Raw genomic sequence first — 19,853 nt, 5'->3', positions numbered from 1 at the left:
TGTGCTAAGGCCCCGTTCACACTGCACGCGTTTCCAGCCGCGTTTTGGAAACGCGTGCGGGAGGCCGACATGCACGACATCAGATAGTGCATAGAGTGCTCTGTCTGATGTTCACACTGCATGCGTTGCGGACCTGTGCGGTCCGGGAACGCATGCTGCACGCATTTTTTTGCAAAAATGCATGGCTGTCCTATTCACTTTTCAGTGATGGGATCAGCCACGCAACGCACACAAACGCGGGTGGCGTGCGTTCTCATGCGTTGCATTCCGCACGCATGGCCATCCGTGTTCGTAATGTGAACGGGGCCTTTGCAATGCAGAGTTCAGATTACTCAGATGACTTGCAGATCCTCTTATGATGAGCCAGATACAACCCAAGCAGGTGGGTTTAGCACTAAAGATTTAGGTGCTCATTAAAGAGTACATCCACTATTATTGACAGAGCCTGTCATGACAGACTCTGTCTTAATGCAGCAGGAATGGGGGGGGGGGGAGTGTGGACTTCTGGGTCAATACCCGATTGAGGAGTAGGGGTCTGTATTAATTACTTACCTGATCAGCTTTAAGTTGGTGCTCAGCCCCGCTCCTCGGGAACACAGTTGCATCCATGTTTCTGGAGTTTGTCTAAGCTTGTTGGAAACTTCCACCTGTGTTGCAGCAACCCTTCCCTGGCTTGGCAGCCCCCAATTAGGCTGTGGCTGACTAGTTGGGGGCAAGCCACAGCAGTGCAGATGGTGGTGTTATCCTTTGAACAGATCGGATAAAACTGAATCTTTTTGGCAAGCCACATTAGCTCTTTCTCCCCAAATTAAAAATTAAACTTTCAAAGAAGAGAACAGCATGCCTACTGTGAAACATGGAGGATGCTAGTTTGCCATATAATACATAGGGTGCCTTCAGTCTGTGCAGGTAACAATTCAATCTCATGGCTATAAAGACTTTCTAGAAACAAACTGCCCAGTATCAGAAGGCGGCTCAGGTCATGGATCACCCAACAGGAGAATGACTATGGACATTATTCTTTGATTTCTAAATTGAATCCTATTATAAATCCATGGAAAGAACTTCAGTCCTGAGTAGACCACTTCAAAAAGCTGGAGCTGCCTGCTGAGAGTGGGTGGGCCAGACAACCTATTGACAAATGCATACATTTCCATGAAATTAGAGGAGTTGCTTGTTTTTGTGATTGCTAAAGGGTGTTAGGTTGAGTGTCCCATCATTTTTCTCCATGCTTTTTCATTTGTGTTATTATCAGAAATATTATGCTTAACAAAAAAACCTTTAAGCAAAGTCTTATTTTGTTAAATGCAAAATAAACAATAATCAAGTCCAGTTTCAAGTTTTTTTCAGAGACAATTGTGGTTTCTCCTTTGTGTGTATATATATATATATATATATATATATATATATATATATATATATATATATATATATACAGTGGTGTGAAAAACTATTTGCCCCCTTCCTGATTTTTTATTCTTTTGCATGTTTGTCACACTTAAATGTTTCTGCTCATCAAAAACCGTTAACTATTAGGCAAAGATAACATAATTGAACACAAAATGCAGTTTTAAATGATGGTTTTTATTATTTAGTAAGAAAAAAAACTCAAAACCTACATGGAGCTGTGTGAAAAAGAAATTGCCCCCTGAACCTAATAACTGGTTGGGCCACCCTTAGCAGCAATAACTGCAATCAAGCGTTTGCGATAACTTGCAACGAGTCTTTTACAGCGCTCTGGAGGAATTTTGGCCCACTCATCTTTGCAGAATTGTTGTAATTCAGCTTTATTTGAGGGTTTTCTAGCATGAACCGCCTTTTTAAGGTCATGCCACAACATCTCAAAAGGATTCAGGTCAGGACTTTGACTAGGCCACTCCAAAGTCTTCATTTTGTTTTTCTTCAGCCATTCAGAGGTGGATTTGCTGGTGTGTTTTGGGTCATTTTCCTGCAGGAGAAACCCAAGATCGCTTCAGCTTGAGATGACAAACAGAAGGCCGGACATACTCCTTCAGGATTTTTTGGTAGACAGAATTCATGGTTCCATCTATCACAGCAAGCCTTCCAGGTCCTGAAGCAGCAAAACAACCCCAGACCATCATACTTCCACCACCATATTTTACTGTTGGTATGATGTTCTTTTGCTGAAATGCTGTGTTACTTCTACGCCAGATGTAACGGGACACGCACCTTCCAAAAAGTTCAACTTTTGTCTCGTCGGTCCATAAGTCTTGGCAATCATTGAGATGTTTTTTAGCAAAATTGAGACGAGCCTTAATGTTCTTTTTGCTTAAAAGTGGTTTGTGCCTTGGATATCTGCCATGCAGGCCGTTTTTGCCCAGTCTCTTTGTTATGGTGGAGTCGTGAACACTGACCTTAATTGAGGCAAGTAAGGCCTGCAGTTCTTTAGATGTTGTCCTGGGGTCTTTTGTGGCCTCTCGGATGAGTTTTCTCTGCGCTCTTGGGGTAATATTGGTCGGCCGGCCACTCCTGGGAAGGTTCATCACTGTTCCATGTTTTTGCCATTTGTGGATAATGGCTCTCACTGTGGTTCGCTGGAGTCCCAAAGCTTTAGAAATGGCTTTATAACCTTTTCCAGACTGATAGATCTCAATTACAGTACTTTTGTTCTCATTTGTTCCTGAATTTCTTTGGATCTTGGCATGATGTCTAGCTTTTGAGGTGCTTTTGGTCTACTTCTCTGTGTCAGATAGCTCCTATTTAAGTGATTTCTTGATTGAAACAGGTGTGGCAGTAATCAGGCCTGGGGGTGACTACAGAAATTGAACTCGGGTGTGATAAACCACAGTTAAGTTATTTTTTAACAAGGGGGGCAATCACTTTTTCACACAAGGCCATGTAGATTTGGAGTTTTTTTTTCCACTAAATAACAAAAAACATCATTTAAAACGTCATGTGTTCAATTATGTTATCTTTGACTAATAGTTAACGGTTTTTGATGAGCATAAACATTTAAGTGTGACAAACATGCAAAAGAATAAGAAATCAGGAAGGGGGCAAATAGTTTTTCACACCACTGTATATATATATATATATATATATATATATATATATATATATTACCAAGCGGTGAGCAGCACAAACCAAATTGTTTGATGCAATTCTATGCAAAGCATGCACGCAGCGCTGGAGGTCCCCAGACTCCATAAGAAATATATAAGTACAGAGGGGCTGCAGCACACAACAGGAAAACAGTGACAGGGGCTCTTGGTTACGCTTTAACGCGCTTAAGCTCACCAACTGCGCCAAAGTGTCCCCAATCTGGTGAGTCCTACTCTACCATGCAAAATGCCAGTTTTTATAAGCAGTCTAGTGGGAACTAAACCAAAAACCCTAAAATGTCAACTAGATGGGAAAAAAGGAAATTAAAAACACCTCACCCTTCACCTAGCTACCAAACGAACTTTCTTAACATGTGCAAAGCACTCATTTATATACTTAACTGTGCTAGAGGTGGGCGTGGTCATGCAGGCTCACAGGGGAAAATTATAAATAAATTACCAAGGGGTGAGCAGCACAAACTAAATTTTTTTATGCAATTCTATGCAAAGCATGCACGCAGCGCTGGAGGTCCCCAGACTCCATAAGAAATATATAAGTACAGAGGGGCTGCAGCACACAACAGGAAAACAGTGACAGGGGCTCTTGGTTACGCTTTAACGTGCTTAAGCTCACCAACTGCGCCAAAGTGTCCCCAATCTGGTGAGTCCTACTCTACCATGCAAAATGCCAGTTATATATATATATATATTTATTTATTTTTTGTGAAGAGGTACTAAAAAAATATGTCAACGCTCACTTGCATGTCCCAATACCTAGGGACTACAGGTGCCCAGTATATGATTGCCAGATGGATGTATACCAAGTAAGCCTGTCCATGATAGCAGATGGCCAATACAGGGGCCAGTCCTTGTTGAGACATCAAGCCTTTACCAAAACGATTAAATATCTTGGTTACGTCTAGGGAAAACTATATTGCTAATATAATTCCAAGGTAGTACTTTCTATGATTACAAATTGGGATTGTGCTTCATCAATAAGCTTTTTGATGTTAGGCGTCCGCCATATAGGTCCTCTCATTTGCCCTAGTAGCTTGGAAAAGCAAGTATTCCAATGATTGTGTTATAGTTTCCTTATTGTAGGACAAGAAAGCAATGTGGTATAATTAGGTTTGATTGGAATGCATGTTTCCGGTAAGAACTGAAATTAATGATGTTGCTATAGTGACACATCTGTGGCCAGCAGTGCATGAGACTTAAAGTAATTCATTTGACAAGAGAAGACATCTGTTAACTACAAAGATGCAGAGCATATTGACACTGACCAGAAATACTAGATGTTATGTGATAAATGAACAAATGATGCTGAAACAGGAGAACGGATAATTTGTACTTAATCTGCAGGGAGAACTTTAATCTTCTCACTGGTTGCATTTAATAATGCCATTGTTTAAAACACAATGCAGCCGGGAACTCATAAATTGTAAAATGGGATTGTGAATATATGCTCTGGAGACAAGCATGGTGTCCTCTTGTAATCATAGTCATCTGTGAACAAGCAAGCTGCACTAGCTACTGTCATACAAAGCACAGCTCTCCAGTGTCCATTATCCGTGATTTCTTAGGACAACATTTAGCTCTGTTTTTTGTGATTTCAAAACATAAGCATTTATGAACAGTTGTGAATTTCTGATAAAGTTGTACATATTTCAAGGGATACTTGAGATCAAATAACATTTGGAGGTGCTTAGGAAAACCCTTATTTTTTTATTGACATGAACACTGTAATCTGTATAAAATAAGCAAATATGAACAAATAGATGCAAATATAGTACTCTAATCCATGTCATTAAAAGACCACTATCGAAAAAAATTTAAATTTAAAGTACATGTAATGTAAACACATACAAATAAGTATGTTTCTTCCAGAGTAAAATGAGCTATACATTACTTTTTCTCTATTTCAATGTCACATACAGTAATACAGTAGATAGTAGAAATCAAACGGAACCAACAGGTTTTTGACTAGTCCATTTTGTCATGGGGGATTCTCAGTATTTAATTTATTATTTACAAAAGCCCTCCCTGGCAAGGATCTATACAAAGATGCAGGCCACCCCCTCCTACCTGTTTGCACACTATTCTGGCAGTTGGACTGAGCAACTGTCATTCAGTAAGTGTTACAGTAACAATCCTGAGAATCCCCCATGAGAAGGTGGGCTAGTCCAAAACCTGTCAGTTCTGTAATATTTCAACTACCTACAATAAGTGACAGCAACATAGGAGAAAAGCAATTTATAGAAAATTGTAAGCTAGGAGAAATATACTTTTTATTTATGTGTTTTCATGTATTTTACATTTTACAATGTTTTGCAATAGTTGTCCTTTAAATGCCCGATATGTATAGCATATAGGAAATACAAACCAATACTTATTCATTAACCTATTTTGGTTCCTGGACGTAGAAACTACGTTCAGGAACCATGCGCGCTACCGCGCGCTCCCGTGGCCGATCGCGCGCGTGCACGCGCGGTCCCGGCCCTCGGTTTGTTAGCCAGGCAATCAGTGAATCGGGCTATGGAGCCCGATTACTGATTCCTCTCCCCCGCTGAAAAAGCGACAGCTTCTCTCGGAAGCTTCGCTTTTTCTGGCTGTAACGTACCCCATGCGTCGCTCTAAGCGTGTGTTACGCTTAGATTGACGTCATGTAAACAAAGTCATGGCCGCCATCTTGTGGCCAAAAAGTAATACTACAGCTAAAAGTTAAAAAAAATGAAAATCAACACACATTTACATTATAAACATATTGTTTACCTCCCACCCTCCCAAAACTACCCAAATAAAATGTTTAATATGAAAAAAACAAAAAAAAACATGTAAATATTTACCTAACGGTCTAAACTTTTTAAATATCAATGTAAAGATGAAATATTTCTATATTTTTATTATTTTAAACTTGTAAATAGTGATAGATGCAAAACGGAAAAGATGCACCTTTATTTCCAAATAAAATATTGTCGCCATACATTGTGATAGGGACATAATTTTAACGGTGTAATAACCGAGACATATGGGCAAATACAATACGTGAGTTTTAAGTATGGAGGCATGTATTATTTTAAAACTATAATGGCTGAAAACTGAGAAATAATCAATTTTTTTCCGTTTTTTTCCTATTCTTCCTGTTAAAATGCATTTACAGTAAAGTGGCTCTTAGCAAAATGTACCCCCCAAAGAAAGCCTAATTGGTGGCGGAAAAAACGAGATATAGATCAGTTCATTGTGATAAGTAGTGATAAAGTTATAGGCTAATGAATGGGAGGTGAACATTTCTCAAGTGAAAACAACGGAACGCGAATGGGTTAAACATTCACTATTTCCGATAATGCAAATGCTAGTTACCTATGTAACTAATAAGTATGGTGCTGCATTGCTAAGGGCGTCAAAGTCATTTTTGTTGTCCGGAGGTTGATTAGCATGAAGTGGTAATGCTGTAGTCTTCAGCGTCTCGGTAATAAAATGTCCTCTTATTTCTCTGCTAATAAGTTAAATTAAAGATATCCCCTAATAGGAGCTGTGTGATGCATTTTAAGCTCTAATCAGTTAATCAGTATACCTACATATAATACAGCTTTTCTTGTCTTTTTTTTTAAGAATTCTTTTATTCAGCATTTTTCATACAGAAAACAGTTTGCAATAGTAACAAACAAACCGTAGCGGTAGACTATCTAGACAGCCAATTCTAAAGGCATCCTAACGACCATCCAGCAGTTTAGAATGCTCAGGTTCTCTTTAAGGCTACATTCCACTGTGCTCGGCATTTGCCTTGCGAGACTCGATGCCGACACAGCTGTGAAGCGTCTCACAGCTGAATCCCTCTAGCGCATTATGCTGCATGGCGTCAGATGTTTCCCCGCCCACAAATTCGGATACTCCGTGTTGACTTCAATAGGCTGCTTAATCACATCTGAATTTATGGGCGGGGAATCTGAATGTGATGGAAGCAGTGGAAGCCTAGCCTAAGCCACTCCATCATTTATAGTGCACATAACCAGTAGTGAAAAATAAAATTGAACTTCTGATTATTTACACTTGCCGTATCACTGTAGGTAACCTCTACTTTGATACTTTATTTTGATAAGCTTAGTATATTTGAAATTAAGCCCAGGTTTATTTCAGGATCACGCTAATTGTGCCCATACACAGTGTAATAAAAACGTTCAATTTTCCCGTTTATTTGACCAAAAACGATCGAATCGAATGAAAGTAGAAAATAATATTTTTTTCGATCAAGAAAAGTGAATGATTATTCCGTTTTTCGATAAAAATCCAGATATGTTGGGAAAATCTTTGTATTCGGTCATTTTTTCCAAGTTTTCTGACAAATTGAACAAGTGTGGTACCTGGAAAACAACTATATGATTTTGAAGATCTACTAGACTAATCAAACAAAATTATCTAATAATAATAATAAAAAATGATTGCTTGTATGGGCACCTTTAGGCTGTGCACAGGGACTTTTTGACATTCAGCTTGACATCAGTTGATATCTTTGCTTCACTGATGAATGGCAAATTGAGGTTAAGCTGAACTTGAACTAAAGACAGACTGATCAACTGATGTCAAACTAAATTCAAAAGGCTGTGTATACTAGCCATAGCAAGGATAAAGCATGGGAAAATGTTTTTTCCTTATTCTCCACTAAAATTCTGACAGAATTTGTTCATAACCGTCCCACTTGTTACACATTGTCCGGTTGATACGCGTCACATACAGTGAATTATTGCTTACCAGAATCTTTAGATTTTTTACAGTTTGCATTGAAAGGTAACTAATATAACAGTGGCAATGTATGCACCATTTAACTAATTACAAAATAGAGGATGTTTGTATTTCGTTTGTCAGTATTTGGTGTACTGTTACCATGTAATTCTCTCTAGATGGCTACATTTAGATATGACAAGGCCTAGGAAGGTGCAGGGAGCTCCTGTTCTGTGGGGATCCTATTCCACTTTCTGCATGTTTTGGAGATTTAATAAAAGGTGACTAAACTGTGGATTTCCTGCTGCTGATGACTGGCAGTTACAGTTTAAACCTGAAAAGTAAAAGCAATTTCTGTGGCATCTCCCTCTCCTTTACAATCCCGTGATCTTATCGCATGTCACTCATTCACTGAAAATATTATCTGCAGATAATGTCATGCTTCTCTTGACCTAAAATAACATTATGTGCAAATTACAGTTGACAGATATTTGAGCAGAGCAGGCAGCTTTGTTTTACTACCTACTTCATGATAAAAATGTCACGCTTGCGGCATTCTGAAAAATGTTCATCATTTGTTTCATGCCTCGTCAGGCCGCAGTCTAATGCTTCACAGGGTACCTGTCCTCCTCTATGCTTTAAAAATTCATAGAGATGTGCTCCTTTGCTGTGAGGTTTACTGTATGTATAAAGAGTGTCCCATGCATAGATCACATTTTTTCTCTTCACTTTGAATACCTTGTCCACCAGTTTGTAATGGCTTGTTTAAACAATAGATAACAGCATTTTATTGTTAAACTGGGCTTTAAAATGGGGAAAAAGTGTGGTGGATACCATGTAGGCCCATTCATAGCTACTGTATAGTAGATGTGTTTATTGCATTCTCTACCCCACTTTTTATTCTGAGGTTTTTATTATTTATCTACACTTCACAGTAGCCACTATTAATTGTATTCTTAAACATGGTTTGGTATTTTTGGGAAGTTTCCCTACATGTGTGTTTCATTATTTACTACTTTGGGTCTCAGCCTAATGTGACTCCCCAACCTACCATATCCTAAAGTCTTGGCCTGTGTTTTCACTGCATACTGGAAAAAAGGATGCAGGGGATTGCCACTAGAAAAATATCGCTACAATTAGTGATGGTCTATTGTTGGATTCCGATAGTAAAATATTGGTAATGTAATGTTTACCAATATTTTACCATAGTTAAACAAACCATACTCTCACACAGAGCCCTCCCTCTACCGATGCCTAACCCTCCTAGTGGTGCCTAATCCTAGGACATCCCCTGATGTGGTGCCTAACCCTAATGGCCCATACTCACGGGCTACAGTTGCTGCTGGTCGCTAGCACATGGGAGCGTGTGCGCGACAGACCGGTGACAGCTCGTCGCCTGGTCCCTCCGCATACACACTGCGGAAGGGGACTGGTGGTGTGACGGAAGCTGTCGCCGACGTTCCTCCCCCTCCCCCGCCGGAAGCTCCGTGTGACTGCTATAGGTTGCTGTCGCTAGTCCGCATACGCACACGGACTAGCGACAGTTGTGGCGGCAACTGTCACCAGGCGATTGACCGCGCCAATCGCCTGGCGACAGCAGCGACGAGCGACGGTTCGGGGTGCGCACGCCATACTCATGGGCGACCTGTCGCCGCAACACGCACGTGCCACGTGGTTGCGGCGACAATTGTAGCCCGTGAGAATGGGCCATAAGTCACTGCTCCCCCCCCCCCCCCATGGTGCCTATCCCTAAGACACCCCAGAAGGTAACTTTTGGTGTTGGAAGGCGCCTGATACCAAGTGCTACCATGCACCCAAATTTCCTTCTTTTGCCGCTGATTGCGGCTATTACAATAGGCGCCTATGGCAGTGCCATTTTTTCCATAAGGGCTCCTGCGCCCTTTTTCCCAGTTTCACTTTTCACCTGCTAGTAGAGATAGAGGTGTAAGAGGGGACTATTTTTGAAGTTTCAGAGTAAAGTTGATGTTGTTTATGTTAGCACAGTGTTCATGTTATAGTTTTGGTGTTCTGGTGTACCCTAATGCAGAACACGAATGTCTGCTGATACCATAAGGTACATGCCTGGCATGTAGCCGAATAACTTGCTAGGGTTAGCTGGGAATATGGCATAGGTGCATCCAGCGTATAGCCAGGACGGTGCTGGTGAATGAGCACATTGTTAGCTCATTTTGTCCTCAGAATTTCCTGCTTCCTTGCCTTTGCAGTGTTGGCAGGATAAAGGCACATATTTACAGAAACTATACACATGAAGTCTTAGTAAGCCATTTTATTCTATCATGTACAGGGATTTGTCTTTGATCCTATTTCCAGATACGCTAACAGAAGCCTCTACTTCAGATTAACCTCCAAGCAGCAGTAATCTCAATTTACAGCACAAGAGACTTGTAAAGCCTCACTGGACAGGAACTAGACATGCTTCTTTTCTTTTTATATTTGTTAGAAGTTTTTCTTGTTTTTCCACATTAAAAATACATGACTTAATTTACCAAACAAATGCATTATTTAATTTAGATACCTTGCATGTACTTTCTTTATATAGTTTTTCCACAATAACCCACAAGACAAAATTAAAGTGAAACTAATTTCCTCTATAAAGTGATTTGAAATTCTTCCCTACTATAAAAGCCATTTTATACTTGATTGTTATTATTTATTTTGTTCAGAACTTTACATAGTAAATCCCCATTTATTGTCCCTCAGAGGAACTCACTATCTTTATATAAATACATGTTTATGTGCTTGCTCTTGATTGCAACTTTGTATAAACTTTTGAATTCAAAAAACGGACCTCCAAATGCTTTGGCACAGGAGGACAAGAACCTTCACATATGTGAAGCCAGTTGGGTGGTGTTAGGTTTAACTCTTGTTGCTGCCTCTGTGACACTGCTGCACTCTACATCTTGTTCCATTTCTCCAATACTTCCTCCTTCACAGCCTGAAGGAGTTAGTATCTGAGTGATGGAATGTAAAGTGTAGTGCAGTGGCCAGAGGCAGTTGCAGGGGTGAGTTAAACTCCTTACTGCGGACCTCATATTTAGAGGATCTGGTATTGTGACAAAGCATTCAGGACGGCGTTCCGAATTTGAAAGCTCATCCCTAATTGCATCCAGAGTAGCTACAATGTTTGGAGGACAGGCCGTTTGTCCGTTATTTTTTCTAGGAGTCTGCACAAAACAGGAAGTAAAATCTCAGACATCCCTTGCACTGTTTTTAGAATTGACATGATGAGAGTTTCACTTGCATGGACAATAGGAGTACACTTGTAATGTCAGGAATGCCACTTTTCTCATTCCTTAATTCTAATTATGATCACATCTAGTTAGCACCTCCTTTCAAAAGATTAAACAATTAGCATGCACCACCAGCTCCAGAGCAATAAAGGTCTTGCAGTGTATGCAGTATTTAGGGATCTTTCTATAACTAGTAAATAAATATTTTGTGCATTCATAGTTAGAATGTATGGTCTGTGTAAATACTGATAAAAATGCATTAATTCTACCAGCAATGTAAATAATCTTGTGTTGTTATATTCTTCAGCATGGTAGATACTAAGCAAAGCACTAAAATGTACACTAATCTAGATAATGATATAGATGGACGGAAAGTGCTTTCATTAATGATGCTAGAACCATGGACAGCGTGGAAGATGGATATTTTTTATCCTGTGCGTTTGTGCAGAACAGAGAACTGGATTCATTAATGGCTCTAATCTGTAAGATCTATAGTGATAAGATACCATAGCTTGAGGTAGACCAGAGAAATGTCTGTACTGAAATATGCAGCCCTAAGACCTTATGAAGTTTAACTTCTTCTAACATGTCTCCTTCAGGTGTATTTTAAAAGTGTTGATTTAAAATCCTTTGGGGTTGTTATTTAACCTGGAAGAGAAGTCATGCAGTTTATCTGAGCATCGGATTAGAGGTGGCCATACACTGGTCGATTTGTCATCAGATCGACCAACAGATAGATCCCTCTCTGATCGAATCTGATCAGAGAAGGATCGTATGATCAGATAGGGATCGTATGGCTGCCTTGACTGCAAACAGATTGTGAATCGATTTCAGCATGAAACCGATCGCAATCTGTGGAGCTGCCGCCGCCCGCATACATTACCTCATCCGGCCGGCGCGAGTCCCCGGTCTCCGCTGTCCTCTTCTCCATGCTCGGCTCCAGCTTCTTTGAACTTTCTGTCCAGAGACATTTAAACAGTAGAGGGTGCTCTACTATTTAAACTTCCTGCCGGGACAGGAAGAAGTGAAGCCTGCCAGAGCCCAGCGGAGAAGGAGCAGCGGGGACACGCGCCGGCTGAACATGTAATGTATTGCCGCTGTATTGCGTCAGTCGTCGGGCATTCGAACGCCGCTATCGGCACACTCCCGACCCGCCGGTGATCGAGCGAAATCTTCTGCATGGACAGGAATCGACGGGAGCGATCGATTTCGGTCGAAAATCGATCGTTCTGTCAGCATTTGCGTATCGATTTCACAGCAGATTCAATCACAGTGATCGAATCTGCTGTATATCGGCGGGAAAATCGTTAGGTGTATGGGCCCCTTAAGAGATGTTTATTTTCTTGCATTTTTTTTTTGCAAACCACGCTGTGATGAATCTGAACAACAGGGCAAAGGAGACGATTTGATTGGATTGCAGATTTTGTTTTGTCACATCAGTGACCAGTGTGTATTCTAAAAAATATTTTTCAACTAGAAAAGGATAAAAAAAAAGGGGGGGATTGAACAGAAATGTTTTTCATACCTATTAATTCCTAAGTCCAACCCATTCTACACCAACCAGTTTTGTTAGAAAGTAAATTTAGGTTTGCTTTAGCAGGGGGTAAACTGATGGAATAAAACCTAATTTCACCTTTCCCTGGAGCCTTATCACAGCATGGCAGTTACAGAAAGCTTTGCCTCACTCAATCATCCTGCCTGTGAGAAGATTATTCTTTGATATACAGACAGGAGAAGATAACCTTATTTTCAAAATGAACTAGGCAGTGAGCTTTGGTAGTTCCCACTACTAAGTTTACATGTGTGTGAGATTGCATTAATTCATAAACTACTTTGGGTCATAAACAATATGGGCAATAAGTGACTGTTATGCCAGACTTTAATTCTGCTTTCAAACATTTTATAATGTAATAAACTGCTTCTTGAAGGGGCTCCACTCACAAAAAACTATCCATAAGGATAGTACCCTGATCAAAAGTTGGATCTTTGATTTCAGATAAAACATACGAGTCCCTGGTAATACTGGATACAAATCCCTACTCACACAATATCCTTGTTTTAGTACGACCAGTCACTTTTTCTCATATAAGGCACTACTCATAATCGCTATGTTGTGACGCACATCCCGGCTGCAAGTCAGAAATTTAGGTCTGATTCATAGACAGGTCAACCCCCATACTTTTCTTTAGTGAGTCAAACCTATAGCCAAGGATTTACAGTATTTTGCTTACAGCTCATCTGACCCGTGTCCATCATTTTCGCTTAACCTGGTATTGATCAGAGTCCCTTTCCCTTTTCTCTAATTTCCCAGCTACTTAAAATAAATTTATTTTGCTTTACTGAATCCATTTTTTTCTCAGAATAACTTATTTTCCATGTTCTACACATAAAGTATTTAAGCACTTTGATTTTTGTTTGTGATAAATGTTCTTTTTTTAATAGGCATATGTCTAAAAGGATCAAGTGATTGTCTACTCTGTATAACTTTCCAAAAATGTATACCTTTCAGGTACACTTACCCAGAATGAAATGGTGTTTAGGCGTCTTCATCTTGGCACAGTGTCCTATGGGACAGATACTATGGATGAAATTCAGAGTCACGTAGCAAGTTCATATTCTCAGGTAAGATCTCAATATTGAGTAAAGATTTCGAGCTCCATACAGTTTTTTTTTTTTCATAGAAACAGAATTTGCATCCCCTTGACCATCTGTGATTATAACTTTTTGTATTCATATGTATATTGTTGTTTAAGTGGCCTGAAACGCTGCACTCTTTGTTCTAAAAGATCATTTACAGCATAAAATCTACTACCACAAAAAAAATTGTAGCAGAACATCAATCAAACAGTTAAACACTGCACTTTGTTGTTCAATGGAAAGCTCCTTAACCACTTCAGCCCTCAGTCATTTTCACTTTATGCATCCGAGCAATGTTCACCTCCCATTCATTAGCCTATAACTTTATCACTATTTATCACAATGAACTGATCTACATCTTGTTTTTTCCGCCACCAATTAAGCTGTCTTTGGGTTGATACATTTTGCTAAGAGCTACCTTACTGTAAATGCATTTTAATAGTAAGAATAAGAAAAAAACGGAAAAAAAACATTATTTTTCAGTTTTAGGCCATTATAGTTTTAAAATAATACATGCCTCCATAATTAAAACCCACGTATTGTATTTGCCCATTTGTCCCGGTTATTACACCGTTTAAATTATGTCCCTATCACAATGTATGACGACAATATTTTATTTGGAAATAAAAGTGAATTTTTTCCGTTTTGCATCCATCACTATTTACAAGCTTATAATAAAAAAAAATTGAAATATTTCATGTTTACATAGATATTTAAAAAGTTTAGACCCTTAGGTAAATATTTATGTGTTTGTTTGTTTTTATTGTAATGTTTTTTTGTTGTTGTTATTATTAAACATTTTATTTGGGTATTTTTGGGGGGTGGGATGTAAATAGTAATTTTTTTAATGTAAATATATGTTTATTTATTTATTTTTAATGTAGATGTAGTTTTATTTTTTGGCCACAAGATCGCAACCTTAGGTTTGTATACATGACATCACTCTAAGCAAAACGTAAGAGAAGCTGTTGCTTTTTCTGCGGGGGAGAGGAATCAGATGGCCCGATTCATTGATTCTTGGGCTAACGATCCGTGGCCGGGAGCATGCGTGCACACGTGCGATCGGCCGTGGGAGCGTGCGTAGAGCTACGTCCAGGAGGAGAAAGTGGTTAAAGTGTAACTGTCGGGCATAAAATCAAAAATCAATTCTTTATTTGTATCTGATAAACAAGTAATAAGGATGCTAACCACGCAATCCAAAAGTTAAAATCACTATTACTTTTCTTGTTGATAAATGATCATTCCCCAGTTTACCTGACTCTTATTTGGTACACATCAAATTTGGTACACAAAAAGGAAGTTGCAGGGCATGCTGGGTTACCTTTTTTTTGCTTCTCTGTTTTTCCACAGACTTAACTAATGCAGCCTGATTGGCTGAAGCCTCTTTCTCTCCTGTTTTGCCCTCCCACACCTCTGTTCCTCCCTGATTGGTCAATATTTCTCATGCTGAGACACTTCACTTTCTATAATGAAGGGGCGGGTAAATCAGGCAGAGAAGAGTAGGGCAGGAAATGACATCAGGATTGGCTTCAAAATAACCACAATTAAAATGTGAAATGCTAAGAAGGATTTTCTCTTTTTTTACTGTAGAAAAATCACTAAAATCAAAATGTGGACAGTGCAATACATATGTTATGTAAGTAGAGCAAGTATTTATCTACTTATACATATTTTTTATTCTGAGATCGTATGGCTGACAGCTCCTCTTTAAGTTTGTGGCCACATCCGAAGAGGTGATAACATTATCTTTTGTTTATTTTTCTTTGTTTGCTACAATTAGTATCCAACCAGCAGCGAGTTGACACTGGACTGGTCAAATTGTAGAACCAGAGAAAGCTGAAAAGTGATCACTAGATAGATTTTAACATATAAATATAGCAGTTATGCATAAAAATGCAATGGCAGCTTTGAAAGCAGACACTTTACTTTGGGAATTTGTAGATAGACAATATTACTTGTTCACAAAAGCAAATAACTGTATTAGTAATAAAAAAGTAGTATAATCCATTTTTATTTAATGTTTTGTCAGAGTTTTTATACTACTTTAACCACTTGCCGACCGCCCACCAATAGGCAGCGGCAAAGTAGCACCCCCAGGACCGCCTAACGCCAATCGGCGGCGGCACCTGGGGGACTAATTAGCCGGGGATCACGCGCATATGCCGGCATTAGCCTCCGCCCACCCACTACGTCAATCCGCCAGCCATTTAGCAGCGCCGGCGGGTTGTTAACAGCCCGATTTCGCTCTGTAAAAGTGTATAATACACTTTGTAATGTATACAAAGTGTATTATACAGGCTACCTCCTCCCCTGGTGGTCCCAGTGATCGAGGGACCACCAGGGGAGGAGGCAGCCCTAGTTCTAATCACACACACACACTGATCCTGCCCCCTGATCGCCCACAGCAACCCTCAGACCGCCCCCATCACCCCCTCAGATGACTGTTTGCACCCAATCACCCCCCTAATCACCCATCAATCACCCCCTGTCACTATCTGTCAATGCTATATTTTAGATTAAGTCCTAAACTGCCCCCTGGGGGCTCCTGATCACCCCCCACACCCTCAGATCCTCCCCAACCCCCCCCCATGTACTGTATACATCTATTCTCCCCTGTAATCACCCACTGATCACCTGAAAATCACCCATCAATCACCCCCTGTCACTGCCACCCATCAGATCAGACCCTAACCTGTCCCTTGCGGGCACCTGATCACCCACCCTCAGATCGCCCCCAGATACCCCTAATCACCTCCCCAGTGCATTGATTGCATCTATTCTCCCCTCTAATCACACCCTGATCACCTATCAATCACCCCGTCACCCCCTGTCACCACCTGTCACTGCTACCCATCAGATCAGACCCTAATCTGCCCCTTGCGGGCACCCAAACACCCGCCCACACCCTCAGATTGCCCTCAGCCCCCCCCTCCCCCCCGATCACCTCCCCAGTGCATTGCTTGCATCTATTCCCTCCTCCAATCACACTCTGAGACACCCATCAATCAACTCCTTTCACCACCTGTCACCCCCTAGCACACCTACCCATCAGTTCATGCCCTAATTTGCCCCGTGTGGGCTCCTGATCACTCGGCCAAACCCTCGGACCCCCTTCCGATCACCTCCCCAGTGCAGTAATTGCATCTATTATCCACTCTAATCACCCCCTGAGACACCCATCAATCACCTCCTGTCATCACCTGTCACCCCCAGCACTCCTATCCATCAGATCAGGCCCTAATATGCCCCCTGCAGGCTTCTGATCACCTGGCCAAACCCTCACCCGCCCCACCGCAGTGACAGAATTTTTTTTTTTATCACTGCTGGTCTCTACGACTTAATTGTGGCTGAGACCAACTGTTATGCTACACAATACGCAACCGCCAATCCAAGAAGCTACCATGCCCAGCCTTTTCAGTGGAGACCACTCCAAATTTCCGAATGTAACATTTTTTGGGGCCTTCTCCTTAACATAGGTCTAGTCAAAAAGAATGTATTGCGGTCTTATTGGTCTACGCACCCAATACATCACATGCCCATGTTCTCTGCCGCCATGTCCAGGTCACGATTTGAGAAAATCCTGCGCGTCCTGCACTTCAGTGCCAATACAACCTGTCATCTAAGAGGCCACCCTGCTTATGACCGGTTCCACGCAATTCGGCCCATCATAGACCACCTGTCATCAAAATTTGCAGATGCTTATACCCCTGAACAGTCATTTGGAGGCATTTGATTTCCAGACTAATCCTCACGGTTTGGGGCCCTTAAAATGCCAGGGCAGTATAGGAAGATTTGATTCATAGAAGATTTGATTTTTTGTCACAAGTTAGTGGAAAAATACAGTTTGTGAAAAAAAAAAAACAATTTCCGCTAACTTGTGACAAAAAATAAAATCTTCTATGAACTCACCATACTCCTAACGGAATACCTTCAGCTGTCGTCTTTCTAAAATGGGGTCACTTGTGGGGTTCGTATACTGCCCTGGCATTTTAGGGGCCCTAAACCGTGAGGAGTAGTCTGGAAATCAAAAGCCTTAAAATGACCTGTGAAATCCTAAAGGTGCTCATTGGACTTTGGGCCCCATAGTGCAGTTAGGCTGCAAAAAAGTGACACACGTTCTCAGGAGAAGTAGTATAATGTGTTTTGGGGTGTATTTTTACATATACCCTGGGTGGGAGAAATATCTCTGTAAATGGACAATTGTGTGTAAAAAAATCAAATAATTCTCATTTACAGAGATATTTCTCCTACCCAACATGGGTATGTGTGTAAATACACCCCAAAACACATTATACTATTTCTCCTGAGTACGGCGATACCACATGTGACACTATTTGGAAGCCTAAGTGCGCTAAGGGGCCCAAAGTCTTATGAGCACCTTTAGGCTTTACAGGGGTGCTTACAATTTAGCACCCCCCAAAATGCCAGGACAGTAAACACACCACACAAATGACCCCATTTTGGAAAGTAGACACCCCAAAGTATTCAGAGAGGGGCATGGTGAGTCCGTGGCAGATTTCATTATTTTTTTTTTGTCACACGTTAGCAGAAATGAAAACGTTTTTTTATTTTATTTTTTTTTTGTCACAAAGTTTTATTTTCCGCTAACTTGTGACAAAAAATAAAATCTTCTATTAACTCACCATGCCTCTTAGTGAATACTTTGGGATGTCTTCTTTCCAAAATGGGGTCATTTGGGGGGTATTTATACTATCTTGGAATTCTAGCACCTCATGAAACTTGACTGGTGCTCAGAAAAGTCAGAGATGCTTCAAACTGGGGAAATTCACTATGCTACGCTACGTAGCGTGGATCAGGGGGGTTGGCCCTAGAGCTGCGCAGCCGCACTCGCGGCCAGGCGGACTGCGCAGCCGCGGCCAAAGGAAGCGGCCATATTGCGGGTGGCAGGAGAGCCCGACCCGGGCCGTGGGGTCGGCAGCCGGCCCGGGGGGCTAATGAGCGGGGGGACCCGGCGGATCGGCACGGAGGGCGCGGACGGCGTCCTCCGTGCCATAAAAGATGAGGCAGGTAATTTACTTTTTTTAGCATTTTCGCCTCGTAAGTCCTTTAAGTGGTTAAAGTGCAAAATTACCTTCATTTAGTTAATATGTAAACAGACAGAAAATAGGAACTGTATTTGAAACGATGGACTTCAACCTGCTTTAACATTTCAAAGCTTTACCATAGTGAGTGATGTATTTGACTCCAGTTTAGGACAATGTAAGACAGGCGGTTTAGCAAACAGAGCCCTATTTATCTAAGTGTCTGAGGGATGAACTGTCTCTGTCACTCTGTGTTGCCTTATGGTGGCCACTAATGATCCAGTCTTTTTCATCCAATCTTACCAAATCTATGTAGTATAAGGGTAAATTGAGTGAATATACTGAATGAATACATCGGGCAGTTACCTTATATTACATACAAATTATAAGATTGGATGAAAAAGATTGGATCATTAGTGGCCACCTTTATAATAATCAAGCAGATTCAAACGTTCATCTTTCAACTGTTCTCTATGTACAGTGGCGGGAATTGTCTTGTTTCCTCTATGGCTAGATGTGTGCAGGATTCTGGGCTGTTAGAAAGACATTTGAATTGATTGTCAGCGATGTCTTCCAGTGTCCTTCAGATTTAAAGAAAGTCCTTGAATGCACTTCATCCCTCGTAATTGTTTTATACATGGCAACTTAAATTTGACATTTCACTTTGCTGCATGTATACAAAGAAAGAATGATGCCTTTTATAACAGTTTGATTTTAACGTATTTATTTCCTGTAGTTGAGTGCCTATGCAGATTGTGCTCTTTGGCTTATGCCATGTTTTATTGTTCAAGATGAGATGAAGTTAGAACAAGCTTGTCACAAATCTGGAAACTGAAATACTGAACTGGAGATTACCCTCACCACAAACTGCCTATCGAAATGATTAGTGCCAAACTGAGAGTAAAGTGAGTTCAGCTACTGCGTTTCTTTACTGGTCCATGAAACCACATATCAAATTAAAGAGTCAATAAAGAGGCTTTGGAGTTGAAGAGGTTAAAGCAAATTTTTAGCAGATTAAAAAAATTCACCTACTAACATATTGGGAGTAACGTTTCTGGATCCTTTAAAGCCTTCTCGGTCCTCTCTCGGTGTCCTGGTTCTCTGTCTTAATTACCCCGCTTTCCACTGTTTGAATTGTGCTG

General features: G+C 40.7%; 1 protein-coding gene across 3 annotated transcripts in view; it reads left to right on the top strand.

The window, feature by feature from the left end:
* Positions 1-19,853, top strand: part of ATP9B (ATPase phospholipid transporting 9B (putative)) — a 409,962-nt gene that overhangs the window by 294,712 nt on the left and 95,397 nt on the right. For all 3 annotated transcript variants that reach the window (XM_068237042.1, XM_068237043.1, XM_068237044.1), the window contains exon 14: positions 13,542-13,654. In XM_068237042.1, the coding sequence (XP_068093143.1) occupies positions 13,542-13,654 (113 nt within the window). The remainder of the gene's footprint in view (positions 1-13,541; positions 13,655-19,853) is intronic.

The sequence above is a fragment of the Hyperolius riggenbachi genome, chromosome 5, assembly GCF_040937935.1.
Source record: "Hyperolius riggenbachi isolate aHypRig1 chromosome 5, aHypRig1.pri, whole genome shotgun sequence".
NCBI classification, from domain to species: Eukaryota; Metazoa; Chordata; class Amphibia; order Anura; family Hyperoliidae; genus Hyperolius; species Hyperolius riggenbachi.
The sequence above is the reverse complement of the archived record's forward strand: the minus strand, read 5'-3'. Positions and strand labels throughout refer to the sequence as shown.